This window comes from Bombus flavifrons, chromosome 4, assembly GCF_040668555.2.
Source record: "Bombus flavifrons isolate JBK064 chromosome 4, iyBomFlav1_principal, whole genome shotgun sequence".
Lineage (NCBI taxonomy): Eukaryota > Metazoa > Arthropoda > Insecta > Hymenoptera > Apidae > Bombus > Bombus flavifrons.
The window spans coordinates 18,333,101-18,350,557 of NC_138445.1; the positions used below are offsets into that span (position 1 = coordinate 18,333,101).

Below are 17,457 nucleotides of genomic sequence, written 5' to 3' on the forward strand. Positions count from 1 at the left end.
CAACATTTTCGTGCGTGTCTTACAAGTGCCGACGCCGTTGAAAATTTCCTGGGCCACCGCGGATTCTCACGATCTCTCCCGGCAAACCCGGGACCACCGGGACCTCTGCCACCTTCCCTCCGCTTTCCCGTTTATTATCGTTTGAGAGATTCTTTCAAATTCTCTCTTTCGTTCGAGGGTAATTTTGTGGTGTGATTTGGTGTTTGCGGCTGGTACGTGGAAAGAAACGTGATTTCTTGGGTCGATTCGATGGCCTCTACTGTAATTATAAATATGGAACGTGATATTTCGTGATTTAACCGAACACTTGGCTTACACGCTGCTTAATTATACGTGTTGAATGGATTACGAATACTTTAGATATATGTATCTTCTATTTTTGTGAAACGATAGGTAATATTTGTCGATTCTGATGGTTTTAACTGACACGTTACACCGCTCTGTTTCCTTTCCGTATTTCTTATTGAGTATGAAGCCTGTATCGAGAAGATCGCCAGAAACAGAAACTTTCTGGCAGAAATAATTGGAAGAGCAAAGAGCTTGGCGTAGAAAATGTACAATCGGAAACACGATAATTAACTTCACAACGGTTACTTAATACTCTTAGCTCGAAGACTGACGTGCGTAAATTTTTACTGTTATCCAATTAACCAACGATATCATTCCATTTTTTTTTTTACGGATTTAAGCTTCAAAATTATCGAAGAAGAAGAAATAATTCAACTCGCGCCAAAAAGTAGAAACTATATGTACATATGAAAAATAAAACGAAATAAATAAAGGAACAGCGAAGTGAGAATCTCGATAATACTCTGCCTATTCTTAATTCTCACGGTAATCATACAAAGTAAAAGACAGAGAGAAACTCAATGATATAGAGAATGTTCATTAAATTCCCCAAAAGGTTGAGTAAAGCATTTCTTCGTTCCTTTGAAAATGAAAGCAGATAGAATTGCACGGAGGAGGCGTGCTTCCGGCGAAGCCGAAACCATTCGCGGTCGCCATTTCTTGCGCGAATCTCGTCGAGATAACATGTCGTGTTTACAGCGGTGTAACGCCATTACCATGTTAACGGAGCCCGCCTCGCAAGAGACGCATAAATACAAGCGCTAATTACGGCGCCGACCACGTATTAATTTCATCCGTGCGCGGGAACCGAACCCGTGTACGCCTGGTGAACCGCGACGCGTGTAAGCGTGCCCGTGCTTCCGATTAACGAGATTTCTTTTTTAATCCTTTCGAACAGAAACCAATACAGTCTTTGCAAACGTATTTTTGTCAAAAAAATATTCTACGGACAATGGTGATACTTCTTTAACATCGACAACAAATATTTTTATATCTCGTTATAAAACACCGAGAAGGCTATTATTATGACTATTGGTCAAAATCTTATTATCAGATACATAAATTTAAGTAGAAATCAACACGACATGTGCAAGAATTTACACATGTATGTAATTTCGCGTTTTCGCGCCGAAAGATCGTGATTAGCGTCGAGAAGAGATGTTACGGTAAATGAGCCACACGTGTCTTTTAGGTGTTTGAAATTAGTGTGTTATTATTGTCTTTGAACGTTTATGTTTCAATCTTGTTCTCGCATTAACAAACAATAAGATTTTTAATATTTGAATTCAAATATTCCATTGTACTAAAATCCATAGCCGGAAACGGCATGGATTCGACGATTCAACTATAAATGGGATCTTTATTTCCTTGCAGACAGCCTGTTCCTATATATACCAGAAATACATTACATCGCCGAAACATCGTACAATTTAAATTAAATATCCAAGAAACCGCTAGAAGATTGATTTCTAGCTATCGACGATTGACACGACTCGATCGAGGAAGCGCGAAGAAAATTCGAATGATGCATGGACCGGGAAGAAACGTTCCGTTTTCATTCTCTCTCTCTCTCTCTCTCTCTCTCTCTCACCTCTTTCTATCCACCTTCTAGCCGATTCGGAAAATAGTCTCTGCACGATATCGAACCGATCGAACGAAGTAACGGGTAGACACGACGGGGACCGCGGCGCGGCGATGCCGGTGCATTTTATCGCGAGACGTCTTCCTTAAATAATGACAAATTAATTAAGGTGGCCGTATCGCGGCGCGGAAGACCGGTTTACATCGAGCGTATCGTCGCCTCTGCTCGACTCCTATAAATCCAACGTTTCTACGGGCCTTAACCGTTCTCGTTTACTGCTGGGAAATATAACGCGATGAAATGAATTTCCACGATCGTGAAACGCGCTTCGCGGAAAGGAAATTGTAATATTATTTCAATTTAACGACGAGACTCCATCGTGCAACGTTCAACGGCTTTGGCAAATGGCTTGTAATCAGCCGATCCCTTCCGCACGATAATTGATCCGATCGTTAAATTGTTGCGCGAAATTGACGATCCTTCACGGACAAAGTTCATTACCAATGGTGCATTTGCTTGTTCGATCTTTAAAGATCGTTCGAACGCTCGCTTTTTAACGTTGCGTCGATCGATATTGAAACTCGAAGCGTAATTAAAGTTTTGACAACGCAATATCGACTAAAGTGAGAAACTCGTACCAAAAGAAATTGAAACGAAGAACGATAGGTAAGGTAGATATGCGAAAGAGACAGGAAAGCTTCATCCATATACTTTGCTAAGAATCATTCAGTTTCTCAAAAATTCATCGTTATCGATCAATAAAAATGAGATGGAGCGGAAGATAACAGAATGCGAAACTAACTTTAAAGCGTTTAATTTCACTTATACTCGTCGCTGTGTCGTCTCAACGGTATTTAGAAACTTTTCGCATCGAACGCGATCCGTTAAAAATATAATATAAAGAACATAAACTGTAAAAGACTGTAACGGCTTCTCTATAACGAACAAACTGAATTCCTTAGTTAATTAATGTCCGTGTGACTTTAATATGTCGGTGAACAAACGTGAAAATTCGCGTGTAATCCGAGCAAGCGTGTAATTCAAATTAACGAAAGAGGCATCCACTGAGAACTCGTTGTCGCAGAATTGTACGTAGCCATTGAATCATAAAAGGATGGGACAAGAAGCAAGTGAGAAAATAGCGAACACAAGCCACGTTGCACGATTTGCCAACGAATATTTTTCAGAGAACGATTCCCCGCGGGATCGGGCAAGAACAGAGAGGCTCTTGCAACGTTACCACGAGCGCAACAAGTTTGCAGTCCTTGAAATAATCGCTCTTTTACCCGCACAAGCGTTACCGCGTGTATGCAAACGTAATACATCGCGTCACTCTTTAGAAGACCGCCTGGCAAGCTGGATTAGCAGCATCGCACAATCCGTGTCCGAGAGGGACTAAAAACGACCAGGTCTCCGTCGACAGCGAAGCTATTCCGATTACTCAAGCTCACCGACACCGAACGTTTGTCGTAAAGAACACGGATTTCAAGTTCTTTTGCAGAAATATGAAGTTGAGATTATTTTGATACCTTCTTAGCGACTATGACGAATGTTAAAGTTTGAATTTTTACATAGTATATCACATATATTCGATTTAAAGAGAAATTAACGCTCGAAACGTTCCTAAAACATATTCGCGAAATAATATTCGTACTTTTCTAACGATAGATTCTCAAGTTTGGTGTATTTTTATGTTTTAAAGAAGCTGGTAGAATTTATAGTAGGATTTATTCGCGATTTTGACAACGACCAAACCTAGTAAAAGTTTAATAAGTTTAAGTCACGGACATTCAACGTTGATCCTGACGAATATGACTCAACCTTCTAACTAAAAGATTATTCGCGATTTTGACGATAATCGATTCGCGTCGGATCGTTATCGTTTATTAAAATCTCGGTATCTCAACGACTACCAAGGAGATATTCTACAAACCTAATTCGAAAGATTTAAAAACCAAACGTCGATCCCACAAACGAAACGTGCCTATATCGTACGAACGAGAAAAGAACGATCTTATCCAAAAACAGCTAGACGATCGACAGACAGATATACCTATATATATATACATATATAAAAGTATAATACGCGAAGACCACCTAACCAAGATTGAAAAAGCGTTCACCAAACGTAGAATACGTTTCCAACGCGAGCAGAATACTTTCGTCCGACACAAACGGCGTGCGTTCACTACAGATGAACGGCTCGCACAGTTTTTTTTCGACTTTCCCAGGCTGTCACGCATCATTAATATCCTAATTGTGCGTCAATTTTTTTCACCCTGGCTGACCATCCTTCGAGGCATCGGTGTTCGTAATAATAATGATTGAAAGGTGAAACACTCGCGTCAAAAGTATCGCCCATACACATCTCTGTCTCTTTCTTCTCTCCTCGTCCTTCTTTTTGCTACTCCTCCATCACGTTTCTTATCTTTTTCTATCGCTTCCTTTTTTTCGTTTCGTCTTCTTCGTTCGTCTTCGTTTTTTCTTTCTTTTTTTTTCTATCGCAAGCATCACGATCACTGCCAGCCCGTGGCAGCCAATGAGTGACGAGCGGCTGCAACTTTAATGAACCGGTTGTGAGCGGCACGTCACACGGATATCATGGTACCGACTGCAGACAGTTGAAATTGTTATGCCCGGACGTCGTGACAAATTAATCGTCGACGCCGCCAAATCGACCGAGCAAGAGAAACAGAAAAAAAGAGAGAGAGGACCGAATTGATTTTTCGTACTAGCCAGAGGCTAGCTGGCTCGTTAAACTCGCGCGCCACGATTCCTGACCCACAGATCGATATTCGAGTCGATGCAGTAAGGTAGGGTCGTTTAAGTCACCGTTAGTCTTCGATATTATAACGATAGAACGAGAAAATATCGTACACTTCAGGTTCAGCAAGAGGGAATATCAAAGACGAGAAAACGATTCGAACAACTCTATGGTAAAGTTATTCGAGTCGGCATAAAGAACTGCTACAAAAGTCATCGCGATAATAAAAGTCAATATTCGTGGTAAAGATTTTCGCACCGAAATTTTTCACGTTACCAAGTCTGTACCTCTCTTCTCTTCCAACGAATACGATTTAACTATCGAAGTTGCCTTCTTGTCGTTGCAAGTCCTTCCGTTTGATACGATAGAATTATCTTATTGATAAAAGGATACGCAACAAGATCTTGTCGAAAATAGACGAAGATTCTACGAAAGAATCGTGGAACCGATTCTTAAGGAAACAAACCTCGTTGGACGCGTAGAAAACCCTATTGTCCTGAAATTTAACCGATCTCCTCTGTGTTCGGATTCTTCGAATTTGCAAACCGAATTTCCAATACGATGGAACTTGCTCTTGTTCGTGGAATCAAATCTATCGAAGAAACAAACTCTGTGGAGCAACGCTTTGTCATCGTACCAACGACTTGATGCGAAGCAACTGTCTGACCGTGGACGCGTATGAACGACATAAAGAAACACTATGAAATAGATGAAAATGAAGAATTTCAGGATTAATTTCGAAGAAACAAACTGTGCTGAACCTTACAGAAGACATCACTACTCTTACAGTTCACTGATTCATACAGCTCAGGAGAAACTCTGATGTTTTTTTTAAATTTACGCACGTCAAGATTCCATTCGCGCGTCAAGTAGAGTCTTCCCTTCGTGGTCAGACGTTTCTGCCGGCGCACAGCGTGTCATAGAGCAATCACAATCACTACGGTTCAGCCGATATCGATCTGCTATGTATACTCGACGACGTATTTTTTTCGTTCTAATCGCTGGCAAATACGTGGACAAGCTCTGGTTCACGGTGTTTTCGACGAGCTCGTTACACGTACCATCGGCTAACGGGACAACGAGTGGAGGGAGTTTCACTGGTGTGGTATTCTGCTGTCACGAGGCTTTGTTCTTGATTGGTTAACCATTCCTATGGTTGCCATGAAACTTGGTATCCCGGATCGAATACACACTCGCGATCACTAAATAAAATTCTCGTGGGCTCAATAAATCCTCCAAACGATAAATTCTCCGATCTGCCGAGCGAAGTAACGAAGACTAATGGACGAACGAAATTGTAACTCTCGAAGATGGTGGACGAGGCGCTCGTAGCTCGAGCGTTCCCGCGATTAGCCGGTGCCGCGAGGCGCACCTCGAGCGGCGTCTACTCGGAATTCGAAGCGAGACACTCGGAAGCGACGGAGGCAGCCGCCACAACGGAAACGTGGAAAAAGGTCGATCGAAAGGAGGCGATTGAAAAAAAGATAGGAAAAAGATATAGGAGAATAAGATGGAAACGACGGAGAAGAGCGAGAAACACACGGAGGTGATGTCGAGAGGTGCACGAAAAGAAGAATGGAAGGAGGGAAGAAGGAGGAAGCGTGGGACAAAACGGGACGAAGAAGAAGAGGACGGACGTCGTGGCTGGACCACCGGCCGGCTCGGGGCGTGCGCTCGTGTAGCACGTGGCCGCGAGACTGAATATCCCCTACCTTGGCCACCTTCGTCAGTCCGTTTGTCCGCCTCGTCCTTATCTTACCTAGTCGACCGAGAAAGACTACCGCGGCCTTCTCTCGTTCTCTCTCCTCCCACCTTACGGCTGCACCTTCTCCTTCTCGATCCTCTCGCTTCTCTTCCTCTTCTTCCTCTTCCTTTGCCCGCTTCCATATATCTTCGCAGTCTCTTCTTCCTCTTCTTTCTGCCCCTTTTTATCCTTTCTTGTGTTCTTTACCCTTTTTCATTTTTTCTTCTACCGCTTATTCAGATTCTGTGCAGTTGTTCCCTTCTCGTCTTACAGTCTTTTTCTGCTCTTTGTCGTGTTTTGCGCCGCTCTCCTAATTCTTCCTCTCCTCGTTTTTTCTTCCACGCTTCTTCGCTAATCTTTGCAGTCCGTTTCTATCGTTTGCCGTTAACGTTGCTGCTTCTCCTCCCGGTTCTGATCTCGCCAACTCGTCGATCTCTTCCAACGCAAAATCCATCTCCAACGCGCTAGAGAGGAGGCTCGCGTTAGATGCGTGCGCGCAGTTTCGCCGATTGGTTTAGTAGCTTTTCGCGCCGATCTGACGAGGGTACAAGGTTTAATTGAAATGTTATTATACGGAGGAAAGGAAATGGAGATTCTACGGAGATTTGGAAATTTTCGTGTTTCTGGTTTTAGAGATGTTTAGGTTCTGTCTTAGAGATGAGAAGTAATCAGGGAAATTACGGATCGATCGACAAACTTTTAACCGAAATATTCTAACAAATAGTACTACTAATTGTACGCGTTTTAATTAATTCTTAATCTCATACAGAAAACTAGGTGTAAAAGTAGGTGTTCGTATATTCCTTCTGCATCACTCATCGTCTAGGCGAATTCTCTCTTATAGTATGCGTGTAATTATTAGTCGAAGCTTGTAAAACAAGAAAAGGAAGTATATAGAAAATACGTATGAAACGTAACTGAAGCTAAAAATTATAAACTTTGCACGTGGTGAGAACGTTTGCTAATCTCGTTTGTATAGGAAAGTCGACGGTCTATAAACCAACCGAACTACCTTTTCCCGGGGCTTCTCTAAGTATCGAGAGATAACCATCTATATTTAATGAGCCGTTCGTTCGACGACGTGATTTCCCCGTGCTTCGAGCACGGAGCACGTGCGGAAAAGCGTGCTCGCCATAAAACGCGCGCCGTTCTGCGTAACTATAACAGCCATTCCCCTCGTAAACGTAATCGAAGAAAGTACCGTCGCGCCACCTTCTACGCGATATTTTGTCGATTGAAATGATTTTTCTGATTCTACGTGTAAATCATTACTTACAAATACGATCACGATTTAATTTTCTCGAAGGAAGGTTAATTTATATAGCGTTCTGATCAAGTAGTTTCTATTCTTTCTTATTCTTTCGTATACGAGGAGAACATCTTTCTTCCTTTGCTTGTTCCTTTTCCTTTTTAATAAGAATGTACTGTTTGAACGATAAGTTACATTACGTGGTACACATTTTTCCAACGAGCAACATTTTATATAACGCAGAAACAATTAGCCATATCGTTCGAGGATTACTTGTATGAAAGTTAGAAAAGTGTAACTTTGAATGTGCGCAACCCGAAATGGAGAAGGGAGACTTGGACGCTCGTACAAGAAAGATGCGTGGTGATTTTAATGCCAGGTTGGTAATGTTGCGCAACGATACGATAGAATAAAAAGAATAATACTACGCAATAGGAAAATAACAATTTCAGTTGTATCTCTAATGTAACTGTCTAACTGACGCGCTTCGCCAAAAGTTTCGATATTAGAAATTAACACTAATAAGGAATTCTGTATACTTAGGCTGATCTTTCTATGCATTAACTTCTTACACTCTGTGAAACGCGCAACGATCTCAAACTTTCGATATAACGTTGTAGGTATTCATGGAAACTAATCTTCCTTATAACGTTATACGATTCTAATCTCGATCCAATCCATTTGATACCTCTATCGTGCAATCATTCTACAAACGATAGCGGTCGTTAAGATTTGTTTATCTCGTTTCTTCAGCACGAAATAATTGCATCCGTGGAAAAACGGATTGTCTCGCGATCGAATAATAGTAATTAAAGTCCGAGCGATTCGTCGAGTAATCGGCACGTCGTGCGGCGGCGAAGTAAAAATCGTATTGATCTTTCTCTCCTTACGTAATCGCGATAATTATCGTCGTCGAACGCGAACAATCACGTGTAATGCGCAGTTACGTCGAGTCCTCTTTAAAAACGGTGATCCGCCCGATAAAAATCTCGCGTCGTTGCAGAGCCCACTCCTTCGTCGAGAATCGATCGAGGAAGATCTGCGAATACGTATATTTCAATTACACGCATCCTTGATATTTCCCTGCCAGCTCGTTTGAAACGAGACAAATGGTATATTATGGTATTACAGTTGAATGGAATAAACGAGGAGAAGGAAACGTCGTTCGAAGTGGGAGGCGCCCGATCAGCAACCAATAGAAAGAGCCGCCACCCACGAAGCTATAAAAATTAATTTATCACATGGATCGCCGCCTACGCCATTGCTCCGTTCGTGGACACCTAATTTCGCAGCATCCCCCCAGATAGCGCTACCTGTCGGGTCTTCCCCGGTTAGAAACTCGTTTGAATCGTTTTCCCCCGTTCCAACCGTATTTGAATATATATTGAAAACATTAATATATATAAAATAGGTGAAAAAAGTTTATGATAACGATGAAAAAATTAATATTTATAGGGATATGTAGATTTGTAATTGTTTTTTTGTCTTAAAAATTGCATCGTAAATGAATATTTGTCACTTTATTTACAGCTTTCTGTCTTTTGTTTCACTGACGATATCGGCTGTTATTCCATAACAATGCATATTTGGTTTTCAAATTTGACTGTGATGCTTAAGAAGTAATCGGGACCTCGTTATAGAGGGCACCACGATACGGAGATACTAAACAGCTAATTATCGTATGAGTTATCAGGATAGAGGACTAACTTACCAACCGTAGTAATAACATCGAAGAAGAATTTCCATATCGTTGCACAGATTACTCGATGCACAGATGAGGTACGAGAATAAACGTAACATTCAATGCTTTTTTGAGCCGCACGTATTGGAGATCAGTTGACCTCCCCCATTTACCATTTCGTCTGGCGCTCGACGTTATCGATTTGGTATTAGCGCAGACGACGTACAAAATAGATCTATCACCCAATGTACTTCTTTCATCCACGGTTAGATGGTCTTTAGAACTCCTTTATCATTTTAGTGTCATTTCCAATGTTACCGATTCAGCGTACGATAAGATTACGGCGTTCGTAGTGATTGAAATTAAAACTAAATTTTAACACGAAATTACAAGCAGACTAGAGGGCAGATCATAATTGTAAACGAAGTATACACACAGTGGCGATCAAGAGTAACAAACTATAAAAAATTCAATATTATCGCATTCTGAAAAACTTATTATATATGTAATTAACGTGGATTTAGTTATTTAAACTACAGTATCAGGTAGACATATTAAAGTATAAATTATAAGCAAATTTTAAATCTTGCGAAAGAAGATTCGGTAATCTACTTACACGCTTTTAAACATTTACTTAGTAACGAAAGTTATTTTATTTCGTAACGAAAAAATAGAGACGTCCAGTGATACAGGTCCTTTTTACTCTGGTCTTCGCTGTAGAGGAGAGGCTAGCTTACGTGGTGACCCCTACTGATATCGGAGGTGACAACACAAAGACTCGCATTCGCATATTTTGGATGTCAAATACGGAGCAGCGATAGATACAGAAGTTCTGAGTAATTATATCGGTAAAACAGCAGGACGTCGGTACACGAACGTCACAAATGTTACGTCTCTTCCATACTTCGTCGATAATAATTCCTATATTCGCCGCAGGAAATCACAGAGGGCGTAAGGAACGCTCTGACTTTTTGACAAGTAGGTATTTCATAACCTAAGACACAAAGCTACATTTAATGTCCATTTATTGTCCATTTAACATTGTATCTTGATCTTAGTCAATGGTCACACTGAAAATTCACTTCTGGTTGTAGTTATCATACTTCGATAACATTGTCAAGTATCTTCGCTGTTAAAACAGTGATTTTATTATCCTAAAGTTTAGCAACAATCATCGGTAATTCTAGAGATGTCGCACGGAATTCAAGATCATAATTTGACCTTGGAAATCAGTCGTTCTCCTTCACCTACTTACCGTTAGTGTGGAATTAAATTTATTGAATGTGACATGTAAGCGAAATAGATACTTCTTGATCTTTGCTAGTACTTGTGATCTAAAGAAAACCTCCGGAGAACTTCGATTTCATTGAAATATACGTATTTATACGTAATTAACTTTTGTAAGTCTTCTATATTTAAAAAGCCTATGATGAAGAAACGATGAAATCGGAATTATACATATATATGTAGTCTATTTTTAAGCTTTAACTTTTTTACAATTATATAAATATAGTTACAATTATATAAATATGTATAGATATATACAGTTCTGAATCAAAAAATTATTTTAAATGTTTGTTTACCCCATTATCGGAGTAAAAGTGTGGGAAAAATGGCGCAACAATTGACTAAAAAAAAAACAATTAAAAGGTAAATAAAATCGTTGAAGTGAAACCTAATTCTATATTTACGTTCATGTTTGTTCATCGTCGTCGTGTGTTCTAGAACTAGGTTGCCACTTGTGTATGTGAATTTTTGGTTGATTATCGTCCCATTTTGTCTCGTGCGTTGAAACGTGTAACTTAATCGTACCGCGATTATTTTCACGATGTGGTTTTACTTCGATGTCTAATTTCGGCATACGCGGAGGTTGATGACCTAAAAAAAAAAAAAAATAGATCACGGTTAATTGCTCGATGATCGTTATCTGTCTTCTTCGCTAATTTCTTTCTTAGTACTAACGAAATATGACATTTAATAATTAATTAATAACGCAACATTCGAAGCATCGAGTTTGTACTCGCAAGCTTCGTACGTGTTTGAAATAAAATCTTCGTGCGAGACACGCAAGACTATTAATTACATTTCATTCCTACATAATTCGTATGATATTATACTTTTAAATGTAATCATTACGCCGAGAGATGAATATTATCGTAGTTGTACATGACTAATAGTATTGATGCGATCTGCGGCACGATGGTCAATTAACATCGTTAATATGTAATGTTTTTATATGAGATAACAGATATTAGAAATGATATTGTTCGTACCATTGTTTTTATTATTGTTAGGGCGAATGTTACTCCACATTGGTCGATTTTGCTTTTGTCCTGGAAAGCGAATAGTCGTTCCTTGAGAGGGACGAACAGCGCCTATGCTTGACGTGGCAGAAGAATGCACGAAACCAACAGAAGATGCGGCAGAAGAAGTTGCATGCCCGTTTTGGGTACTGCTCGACGAAGTAGCAGCTGCACTGTCGAAACCAAACACTTGACTGTTGACATTCCCTACATTACCATATATAGGATAATATTGACTGGCAGCTTCGGATACAGCACCAGCGATCCCCGTCAATCCTGCGGAGAACGACACCGACTGACTTTGTGAAACGCCCCTGGGAACAAATATATGCATTGTTACAGTAAAATTGCCTTATGGATTGTGTTGTGAAATGAATTCCTAGATAATTCGTTCGATGATTCGACTCGTATTTAACAATGACAATTTTTCTCTATCTACGTTCTGTACAATTTAGCTATATCGTACAAGATTCGAAGAAATTATTTATTTTTTTTATTATAAAATTACTTATTTTATTATGTATAGTTTGTGTAATGTCTTCTATAGAGTATGTATCTGTTATTATCCTAATAATATCCTGTAGAATGTCTTTTTATCTTGATGGAACAATAGATGTACAATGGTATATAAATTACTTTATTTAGGCTTTCCAATAACGTGCAACGTTGGATTTGTGGATAGTTAATCAATTCATCGTTACGTGTTACAGAACAGTTTGACAGTTATTTAATATTTTAACACGAATCAATTGCCGCGCTGTTTAGTTTTAGAGACTATCCCTGATACGTGACCGATCACGAGAACGTACCCACTGGCCTCCGACAATGGATGATCGAAGCTGTTGCTTTCAGAGTAGCTAACGCCTTCAGGGACTAGTTGAAAACCCAAAGAATGTGCATTGTTTCCCGCGTTTACGTTGATATTCGTCGTGATTGGAATAGACAACGATCGTCCGCTTTTTACATCGGATGTCTTGATGAGTTGCTCCGGTATGAGCTCCGGTGGTGTGTTCCATCGTCGTTCGTCTTCCTCTGTGAGAAGGGCTCGATCATCTATGGAACGAGACACGTCCCTCCATGACATGTTTAAAGGAAGAAAATCTTCCGTAGCTACGTTTTTATCGTAGTTGGCTCCCGTCTTATACGAAACGTCGCAAGCAGCAAATTGCAATCGAGAACCGCGTAATAATTTGAAGCATTGAGAGCAAAAGCAAGTACGTAATTTTAGCTGTTTCAAACTAATGCGAGCACAAAACATTTAGTACAACAATTGATTTTATTCCGTTAAAAAAAAAAAAAAAAAAGAAGAAGAATCCTCTCACCTTTAAGCGATCGATATAACTCATTGGAATAAGTTAATAAAGGTTGATGAAATAAAAAATTAACACTAAGAATTAAAATTCAGAAAAATATGGCTTAGCTTCTTTTACTCTCGATATTTCATTTTCTAGTCAATTTTCAATACAAAAGAAATATATTAGACGTGTTAGTTTTATATTCTATAAGAATACTTTAAATTCAGTACATATTACCAGCCTTCGGTTTCCTCGCAACATTAATCAAACTAATAATCTAAGTTTTTAAATAATCGAGGGATAATAACTATTTGCATAAAAACAGCGAATCGCGCACACACGAATGAAATGTAAATGAAAATGTTTAAAGATAAGAACGCACCACACGATACATATTTTTAGACTGAGAAAGTATTTTTACCTGCCCACGCCACTAACAACACAAAACACAACGGCACAACGTAAAAGATGCTCCTGGCCATCTCTGAAAACGTTCTGACTTGCGTGCGATTGTTCTCCGCCCTTTTTCAATAAGTATGAGCGACCTTAAAATCCTTGTTGGTATTCATCGTGCGTCCACCCACGTAATACTCTTCGGCGAATAGAGTTACAATCACGCAATGACTCGTACGCACGTAAAGAAACGGGATTATCGAGAAATAATCGTTAATTTGGAACAATGTAATTTTCGAAATACTACGACTCACGAAATACATACATATTCGCGCGCTTGCTATGAAAACTTCATTTGCTTCCGAGTGTAGAAATTATTCTCCACCAACCAAATATATTTACGATGTTTTGTCGTATATTCGCAACGTTTTAAAAAACCGCGATCTAAAAATGTAAAACATTATCGAAAAAGTCTATGTACTCGTTATCTACGTAAATATTGTGCATATTTTTACTATTAAAATAATCTTACCGAGACTTCAAACGCTTAATGGGAAAAGAAAGTAGAATCCTCTTAACGTGTTCTTTTGCATTTATTCAAATTTGCTTAGAACATAGTTGACGTAAAAATTAATCGTAAAAAATTCTTCCGCGTCTTAATTGCAAATTACCGTCCTCGTCGTTTTTCATCGTCGTTCATTCGTTCATTCGGAACGTTCCATTGTTATTGATCGAAAATTTCATTTACGAATGACGCTCAGATAATTAAGAATTATCATGAATCTTAATATCACTTTTTCTCGTTAGCTTGCTCAATCGTTTGCACTATGTTTTCATTAGTGACGTTTTCGGATTTCCCGAGCTTCTGACTCTCCTCCACTGGTTGATCGATTTGGGGATTACCGAATTCGTTCGCTAGTGCGTTCGAATTTTCCAGTATTTCGGATTTTTCAGCCGGCCCTACGATTCTATTGTTCTCGTTCGTGGTTTTTGCAACTCCTTTTCATTCGTAGATGCGCTATATCGATTTTCGACGACGTTAACGTTTCCTTTTCATTCACCTTCGTCTCATCGTACGGTCTCTTCATCGATGTACGTCGAGGGCGTAACCGTGTTCGGACTGTCGTCTTTTGTTGTCGTCGACTCGCTTTCCGTCTGCTCTTTTTTCGTATTTTCTACAATGTCTCCTGCTTTCTCGTCCACCATATCACCGTCTTTCGGCTTCGCCTCTTCCTGCTCCGCATTCTCGGCACCCTTTTGGGTTTGGTCCTTGTTCGGAAGTTGCGTCGAGTAAAATGGAGACGTGTTTACCGTGTTTGGAAAATTAATTATATTACAATGCGATTCAAATTCTTGACATTTAGTTATTTATTATGTGATAGCTAAAATTCAGTACATGTGACTGCAAATATATCTTAACTTTTAAAAATAGGTGATAAGTCTAAGATAAAATTACAAAATAACTGTTGCTATAAACAACTACAAGTGTGATGTATCTACAGTGTTGAAAAATAGACAGAAAGCAGGAGCATATTAAATCTTAACCAATCACTGAATCCCTAAATCGAATAAAAAACGGTTTTGAGAGTATGAGAGTAATTGACACACGCACACGTACAGTACGTTGAATGTTAAAATTGCTTTCTTATAAAAAGTGTAAGGTATATCTTGCCGCGTTCTTTTCCTATAATTTTTACTTTTACTCGTGTTCTTTGCCGGAAAATATTTGTCGCGTACTTACTCGTGGTTAATTGGTTCAGTGATCGAAGGAACTCGTTCTGAAATTTTTCCAGTACGTCGATTCTCTTCTTCGAAACAGTGACGCTGTCATCGTTATCTTTAAACCAACGATTTATCGAAATCGAAGAAAATGATGGTAGGTACCACGAGTAATCGAAACGTGGCGATTCGTTTGAATCGTGCTGAAACGCCTCGTGATTGTTCGTAGTAGGAAAGCAAATTCGCTGAAATGCAAATAGAACGATTTGATATTTAAGAAAAATCTAAAATCTCTAATTTCTTAATTGTTTAAGTATTTGAGACATACGAGATACCGAATAGTTGGCCATATTTTGCCACAAACTGGTTTATAATATTACGATAAAATGATTTTTGCGATTGGCCTCTCACATACGTGTGCCTCGTTAAAACTCTCCTTAATTCCAGCCAACGCTAACACTGATAGTGTCAATAACCTAATCCCAATATCTCCGCAATTACAATTACGTCGAAATTTTGGTTTGTTGGTCAAACGAGAATCTTTTGAATCAAATTTAAAATATGGTAAATAATGTTCCTATGTTTTTTATCTTATATCTCTTTACCTAACTCTAAGATCTTTCAACAACGATGCGCTGATTATTATTAGGAATAACGTGTACGTCATGGTATATTCACGAACCACTGAATGGTCGAACATATCATAGAAATCGTAGAAATATACGGTAAATCATAAGATAATCGATAACACGTCTAATAATTAAATGATGAAAACGTATTTCTCGGTTTTAGTCGAGTGTACGAATGATTCACATTGTCCGTTCTGTAGGTGCGCATGTTGTTCAACGTTATCTGTGATTGCGCCGTATGCGTTCTTAGATAATAATAATTACATAATAATAATAATAATTGCATAACGCATAGAATGCATTAAGAACGTCACAATATTAAATTATTAATTTGCATTTCAGCACTTCCAATAGTATATCGTTCATCGCAAGTATTCAAGTCTAATAGAAGGTTCTAAAATCGTTTAAACTAATATACGACTAACGTGAATTAAAACGTATCAACAATTTTATGTTTGAAGTGCATTTTTAATTGCGCGTATTTTTTTTCATGGAATTCCCTGGAAATTGACGCTTTACAATGGAGTCGTATAGTTAACAAGAAAAACAATCAACAACAAGCTGTACATTGTAACAATATCTATTTCAAATCGCTCGTTAAATATTGATAAATTTTACCTTTGGCATTTTCATATCGCAACATCGTTATCGTCAGCACTAAAGTAACTAATTTTAACACGATTGTTCGTCGATATGGTAACTGCACTCGCAAAAACCAAACTCTTACCGAAGATTTTTGTTTGTCAATGCTGTATTTACGTAGTTTTGATCTACTTTAAGCCGAATAACGTAAAACCATTAACCGTCTGAGCCAACGAGGATTTCCAGCAAATCTTATCGACAACGCTGTAGGCCATTTTCCAGGGGTAAATTCTATTAACTTAAGCCACCGTGGCGTCGTGAAAGTTTTCAGATAGTATAACGATAAGCCTCCACGGAAAGAATGCGGTCCCATTTTCCGCTTTTATCTCGTTTCATCCAATTAACATATTTATAAGGACTATATGTATTTCAAAATACGATAGAGTATGATACAGCGAGCGATTCAACGAATATCCTCGCGAATAAAATCAGAATGATACGATAGGCAAAGACGCTACAGCGAACGGCAAAATCACGAGTCAAGCGTAGCGAAAAAATTAATTAATTCGGACAAGAATACAACGTATAAAAACAAAACAATGTATTTTATACGCCTCGTTTTTCACTCGAGTTTCCCTACTTAAATCAAGTTTTACGCTTATTTCAGTTCTTGAAACAAATTATTCAATTATCACTCAATGCATTTAGCTACACATTTCGATATGTTAGAAAGAACTAATGCTATAATCAATAAGGATCTAAAACTAATCTATCGCTTAACCTAATCTGGAATCCCTATTGTAATTAAAAATTATAAGCATATTTACGATACTGTTGGACTGTGTAACGTCGTGGTCGTCGGGGTGCGAAATACAAAACATTATACCTTACAAGATCTAAAAGTAAAAAGTCAATTATATATTACGAAGGAGATATACTTTACCGAACAGTTCACCGAAGTTTTTCTTTATTACTAAAAATAATTAAATCTCTTTTATAATAAAAAAGCAATTAAAAATAAGAATAAGTATATAATATTTGTGCACGTTCTGGTATAAAACATCACAGCTTGGATTCATATATGTATTTAGAGATCAATGACTAAAATAATATTCGTATATGTCACGGTCATGGGCATTACCAATTCGATATGAAAGTAATATTTCGC

The 17,457-nt window shown here is 38.7% G+C and overlaps 1 protein-coding gene and 1 long non-coding RNA gene across 5 annotated transcripts in view; one reads left to right on the top strand and one right to left on the bottom strand.

Moving 5' to 3' along the window:
• Nucleotides 1–10,273, top strand: part of LOC138179205 (uncharacterized) — a 183,023-nt gene extending 172,750 nt beyond the window's left edge. For both annotated transcript variants that reach the window (XR_011172953.1, XR_011172955.1), the window contains one exon: nucleotides 8,819–10,273. This is a non-coding gene — a long non-coding RNA (uncharacterized LOC138179205). The remainder of the gene's footprint in view (nucleotides 1–8,818) is intronic.
• Nucleotides 10,274–10,820: 547 nt separating this feature from the next.
• LOC138178878 (uncharacterized) lies at nucleotides 10,821–13,676 on the bottom strand. 3 transcript variants are annotated; one of them, XM_069111179.1, is made up of 5 exons: nucleotides 13,388–13,676; nucleotides 12,481–12,724; nucleotides 11,930–11,985; nucleotides 11,642–11,839; nucleotides 10,821–11,246 (listed from the first exon to the last, which is right to left on the bottom strand). In XM_069111179.1, the coding sequence occupies exons 1-5, from the start codon at nucleotides 13,446–13,448 to the stop codon at nucleotides 11,062–11,064; spliced, it is 744 nt and encodes a 247-aa protein (XP_068967280.1). In that variant the 5' UTR covers nucleotides 13,449–13,676; the 3' UTR covers nucleotides 10,821–11,061. The 3 variants fall into 3 exon arrangements, with proteins under 3 accessions (XP_068967280.1, XP_068967279.1, XP_068967278.1); XM_069111178.1 differs by having other exon boundaries at nucleotides 11,642–11,985; nucleotides 12,481–12,703; XM_069111177.1 differs by having other exon boundaries at nucleotides 11,642–11,985; nucleotides 13,388–13,666.
• Between the last annotated feature and the right edge of the window lie 3,781 nt (nucleotides 13,677–17,457).